The sequence below is a fragment of the Microtus ochrogaster genome, chromosome 22 (assembly GCF_000317375.1).
Source record: "Microtus ochrogaster isolate Prairie Vole_2 chromosome 22, MicOch1.0, whole genome shotgun sequence".
NCBI lineage: Eukaryota > Metazoa > Chordata > Mammalia > Rodentia > Cricetidae > Microtus > Microtus ochrogaster.
In genome coordinates, this window is record NC_022023.1 from 2,644,208 (window position 1) to 2,650,136 (window position 5,929).

At 46.6% G+C, this 5,929-nt stretch overlaps 1 protein-coding gene across 1 annotated transcript in view; it reads right to left on the reverse strand.

Moving 5' to 3' along the window:
• The window catches only part of Ints4 (integrator complex subunit 4), a 53,985-nt gene that overhangs the window by 46,324 nt on the left and 1,732 nt on the right, over positions 1 to 5,929 (reverse strand). Inside the window, exons 2-3 of the mRNA XM_026784379.1 lie at positions 4,164 to 4,358; positions 1,399 to 1,516 (exon numbers count right to left, since the gene is read on the reverse strand). Coding sequence (XP_026640180.1) covers positions 1,399 to 1,516; positions 4,164 to 4,358 — 313 coding nt within the window. The remainder of the gene's footprint in view (positions 1 to 1,398; positions 1,517 to 4,163; positions 4,359 to 5,929) is intronic.

Genomic DNA, 5,929 nt, shown 5'->3' on the forward strand with positions numbered 1-5,929 from the left:
CACACACAACAATACAACTACATGTGGCATACACACATGCACACACAATAATACAACTACATGTGGCGTACACACATGCACACACAATAATACAACTACATGTGGCGTACACACATGCACACACAACAATGCCACTACAGTCTGGACATTTCCACAGGGACAGTAAATGATGCCCCAATATCAAACCAAATTCCCCAGAGGTACCAAATACTTTACAAATTTTGGTTTGGTCATTGTAAGCCCTCAACCAAAACCTTCAGACTGTCCACCCTCTAAAATACCATTCAATCCCTCAACTCTCAAGACCGACATCTGACTTCAAAGCATCTTAGCAGTCTCTGCTGATGTGTCAAAAAACGCGATTCAGTTCCTTAAACATCCCCAGATCTCTGCCTTTCATAGACTTGTTACCCTACCTCCCACAGCCCAGGCTGGCCTGGGACACACCCCTAGCTAAGGGTGACCTTGAGCTCCAGGTCCACCCTCCCCCAAGGACTTAGCCTCCACACCTGACTCCACCTCTCTTGGTTAGGGTTCCTATTGCTGCAACAAAACACCATGACCGAAACAAAGTTGGGAAGGAAAGGGTTTATTTGGCTTATACTTCAGCATTGCTGTTCATCACTGAAGGAAGCCAGGGCAGGAACTCATGCAGGGCATAATCACCAGAGGCAGGAGCTGATGCGGAGGCCATGGGGGCGGGGAGCTGCTTACTAGCTTGCTTCCCATGGCTTGCTTAGCCCACCTTCTTACAGAACCCAGGACCACCTGTCCAGGGATGGCACCACCTACCATGGGCTGCTCCCCTCCCCGCAACCTCACTGATTACAAAATAAGAAAATGTCTTAAAGCTGAATCTCATGGCATTTCCTCAACTGAGGCTCGTTCCTCTCTGAAGACTGAAGCCTGTGTCAAGTCACACAACCACACTTAATCCTACCACTCAGAGAAGGAGGCAGGAGAGTGAGTGTAAGGCCCACCTAGTCTACATAGAGAGTTACATAGTAAGACCATGTCTTAAAAACACCAAAACAACAACAACAAATAAAAACCAAAACAAACAAAACCAAAACCACCCCTCCCATAGAATACTTGGAATTATTTTTTATTTATTTTTATTTTTTTATTTGAGACATGGTTTCTCTGTATAGCTTTGGTGCCTGTCATGGAACTCATTCTGTAGCCCAGAACTCACAGAGATTGGTCTGCCTCTGCCTCTCACTGCTGGGATTAAAGGTGTGCGCCACCACCATCCAGACAAGACCCTATCTTTAAAAAAAAAAAAAAAAAAAAAAGTTTCTTTTAATAACAACCAACACAAAACTTGGTTGTAAATTCTTATGTATGTAAAGAAGTAGACTTCTGCTCTGACTGCACAGCCTTTAAGTGACAACGTACTTTCATTCTGTAGGATGTTAATGGTGTCATCCATTATGCAGTCTGGAGAGAATCCTGCCGTCTTTGATAACAAGCCCAACAATGATGCAATTTTCAGTCTCACAGATGGATCATTTTCCTAGAAAAAAAAGCAACTGTCATTTGCTGTTCTGCTCTGAGCTATTGAACACACAGGACATGGGAAACGCACACCCAGAGGAGATTCACAGATCCAGCTATACTAGAGCTTCCCTTCTGAAAAATAACTCATACAACTCAAGACATCCTCCTCCGCTGTGACACTCCGTACTGCAAGTGAAAATGCTTATGTCTTCCTAATGTTGCTAACTACAACTAAAAGAGCGTGCAGCTGACATGGATGTCAGAGCCGCTTTCCCCATGGACAAGGCAGGCACTGGACACCATCGCTGATGAAACCACAGCTCGTGGAGTGTCATAGAGAGTGGGAGTGACAGGGGCTGGAGAGATGGCTCTGCGGCTAAGAGCAATGGCTGCTCTTCCAGAGGTCCTGTGTTCAATTCCCAGCAACCACACGGTGGCTCACAGCCACCTGTAATGAGATCTGGTGCCCTCTTCTGGCTTGCAGCATATATGCAGGCAGAACACTATACATAAGAAACAGATTAAAAAAAAAAAAAAAGTGGGAGTGACGTCCACCACTGTGATCACTAGGAAGAACCCTTTATCACCAACGTTTGCGGATCACCAGATCCTGTTTAGAAGGTTGAGACTGATCAGCTGCAAAGGAAAAACAACAACGAGATGTCTTGTCAGCTTGACGAGCAGGGGGTCAGTTGCCAAGGCGGCTGTGGTAGGAAGTTTCTCCCCTTTCTTCCCCACACTGTACAGTCAAGAGTGAGGTGCAACACCAGCACTGAGAAGAAGATAAATGAAGATACAAACTTGGGGGGGGGGGTGCCTCATCAGTGTCGACATTAAATCATCTTTCATCAGTGTTGACATTAAATCATCTTTCTATGCCAGTGACCACAAAGTATTTAAACCAGGGTTGGAAGAAATCAAACTGCCATCCACGTGTGATCACACCACCCGACCCCTCACCGATATATTTGGGGTTGTGCTTTCCTTCTTTATTTCCCATTTATTTGTGTGTGTTATGTAGGTACAAGTCACCACAGCACATGTGTGGTGGTCAGAAGACAACTTCTGAGTGGGCTCACTGCTTTCACCTCGTTGAAAATGGGTCTCTCTTGTTTCTGTTGTGCTACACACTGCAAGCTAATGGGTCTACAAACTTCTAGATGGTTCTCCTGCTTCTGCCTCCATTTTTCCATAGGAGTGCTGGGATTACAGATGTGCCACAGCATCCAGCTTCTGTTTGTTTGGTTGGTTGGCTTGGTTTGGCTTTTTGAGACAGCGTTTCTCTATGAAATAGCCCTGGCTGTCCTGGAACTTGGTCTGTAGCCCAGAATGGCCTCAAACTCACAGAGATTCACCTGCCTCTGCCTCCCACATGCTGGGATTAAAGGTGTGCGCCACTACCGCCCTGCCAGCATCCAGCTTCTTTATGTGGATTCTGGGAATTAAATTCAGGACATTAGGTTTACATAGCAAGTGCCTTTACCCCACTAAACCAACCTCCCTGGCCTAGGTTTTGGTTTTCTGAGATAAGGTCTGCTTCTATAGCTCAAGATGTCCTGAAGCTCACTGCGTAGCCAGGCTGGCCACAATCTCTCAATCCCCCTGCCTCAACCTTCCCAGCACTGGGATTACAGGCATACACCACCACACCCAGCCCATCTATTTTGTGAGGAAGCAACCAGACACAACTAGGCCTCAAGCAAGGGGAAGGAAACAGATATGGTTGGAAGACCGAAGATCCTGCATGCTATGCATTTAGTATGACATTATTTTGAAATCATCATTTTTGTAAAATTAATCTTAAAGTATAAGTGCAAAAAAAGAGACACTCTACATGGGAAGTAGAAAAAGACAAGATCTCCTAAGTAAATTGGGAGCAAGGGGACCTTGGAAGAGGGTTGAAGGGGAAGAGAGAGGCAGAAAGGGGAGCAGAGAAAAATGTAGAGCTCAATAACAATCAATAAAATTAAAAAGAGAGAGAGAGAAAGAGACAGTACTTTGTACTTTGAAGCCAGCCAGAGGTAGTATAAAGACAAACACATTGCAAAAATGAATATAGCCGGGCGGTGGTGGCGCACGCCTTTAATCCCAGCTCTTGGGAGGCAGAAGCAGGCGGATTTCTGTGAGTTCAAGACCAGCCTGGTCTATAAGAGCTAGTTCCAGGGCAGGCTCCAAAACCACAGAGAAACCCTGTCTCGAAAAACAAAAATGAATATAAATAGGAGCTAGAGATGGCTAGGCAGTTAAGAGCAGCTGCGGCTCTTACAGAGGACCTCTGATAACTCCAGTCCTAGGGCATCTGACGCCACCCTGGGCTGTGAAGAGGGCGACTACAGCAGGTGTGAAGGCCTTAAATCAACAGGACAGCAGGACAATGGGCACACCACATTCCAGGGCTGAACACGGAAGAGACACGGCTGACACCAACTCTTCCTTTGTACCCTCATTCCGCTCTACGTAGAGTTCACTGTCCTCTGGGCAAGCCATTTGCATGCCTGTCTCCACTTAACCACCCTGCAAGCTTCTGCAGACTGCGCACCTCGCCTTCATCTTGGCATCCATGGTGTCTCGCAGAGGAATACCTTCCTGCTTCTTGGCACTGCGAACCCACTCTGCAGGCAGGCACAGCCCAGCTCTCACAAGGGACCCCACCAACTGCTTACCTTATAATAATGCTCCAGGAGAATCCTGACTACCCCCTCCACGCTTTCAGCCTCCACAGGCTTCCTGGCAAACTGGAGGAGGTACTGCAGAGCGTCTGCTGGGGAGCTGGCTTTGCACAGGTCGATGTGGAGGGCGGCAGACTTGCTAGGCTTTGTCAGCCGGAGCTTCTTGGTGGCGATTTCCTCCTGCTGTTGCTGTAAGAAGGCAAAGAAAAGATGTGAAAACAGAGACCGCAAATTTAACTTGGGCTCGTCGGATGGAAATAATTTTTCCTCTCTAACACACGCGCTTAGCTAATGGAACTTCAGAAACACAGCATCATAAGGCCAGTGAGATGGCTCAGTCGGTAAAAGTGCTTGTTACCAAGCCTGCCAGTGACCTGAGTTCCATCACCAGACCACTCTTACACTTACACACACACACACACACACAGAGTTGTACAAAAGAAGTAAATGTTTAAAAAAATGCTTAAGCGCTATAGTTCCTTAAGTCCTAACAAAATATGCAGGTATAGAAAAATGTCATAATCACTAATTTTCTTTATTCTCTAACATATTATTTTAGGGCAGGTGGCAATCATCTCCCTCAAATTTGCTCTATCAGGAAAATTGTAGTCAGGAACATTATATGACATGAACAAAGCAGCTCTGAAATCATGAGAATTTTACTTCCTTGACGCTTTCTCCTCTCTATGAAGAGCATGCCAATACCCTTTCAAGGGGTTCCGTGAGAAACGTAAATTACTCTGTTTGACTGTACATACATGTGATAAGCACCAGACACACACGGGTCCCCTCTTCCTCCTCATTTTCCTAACAAAGAAAGAAGCACCAAGAGCACAAAGATTTCACTTCCTCGCTCTGTGCTAACTGTGCACACAACACTTTAAAGTGAGTTTTCTGCCGGCTGCGTGTGGACACCTGCGACCTCGGCGCCTGGGAGGCAGAGGTGGGAGGCTCTGACACCAGATTTAGTTCTCAGAGTTACCTGGACTGCAGCTGGCTCAAAACCGAGGACTGACTTTTCTCTCAGGGGATAAGGAGGGAAATAATCTCTGCCGTGGTCAGTACTGTTTTAGGGAGCCAGGTCCCATTACTCCTGCCATCAGGGAACATGCTGGTGGGGACGCACGTACACTGGCACCTGAGCAGCACCGGGTGACAAGAGCCAACAGGAGAACACAGCACAGCGGCATGGAAGCAGCAGCAGAAACTAACCTGAACCTTCAGTCAGGTCTTGAAGCAAAAACACAGGGCCACTCGGGATACAGGACACAAAGAAATGAAGAATGGCATACATTTTGGCATAAGTTCAGAGATGTAGGGAAGAAAGCAGCAACACTATGTAACAACATAATTGCTTTGAATGCCTCCAACGTAAAAAACAAAACAACAACAAAAAAAGCAAAACAAAGCAACCAACCTTGTTAGGCTCCACCTATACTTTCCACAACAGAAAGGAACTGGGGTGGGGCTAGAGAGATGCTTGGTGGTTTGGAGCACTGGCTGTCATTCAGAGGACCCAAGTGCAGTTTCCAGCACCCGGGTCAGATGGCTCACAAGTATGTTTAACTCCAGCTGCAGTGGTATACAAACACATGGGACACATTCACACAGACATACACACAAATAGAAATAACCCTTTAATGAAGATACGGGGAGGGGGCTGGAGAGATGGCTCAGTGGTTAAGAGCATTGCCTACTCTTCCAAAGGTCCTGAGTTCAATTCCCAGCAACCACATGGTGGCTCACAACCATCTGTAATG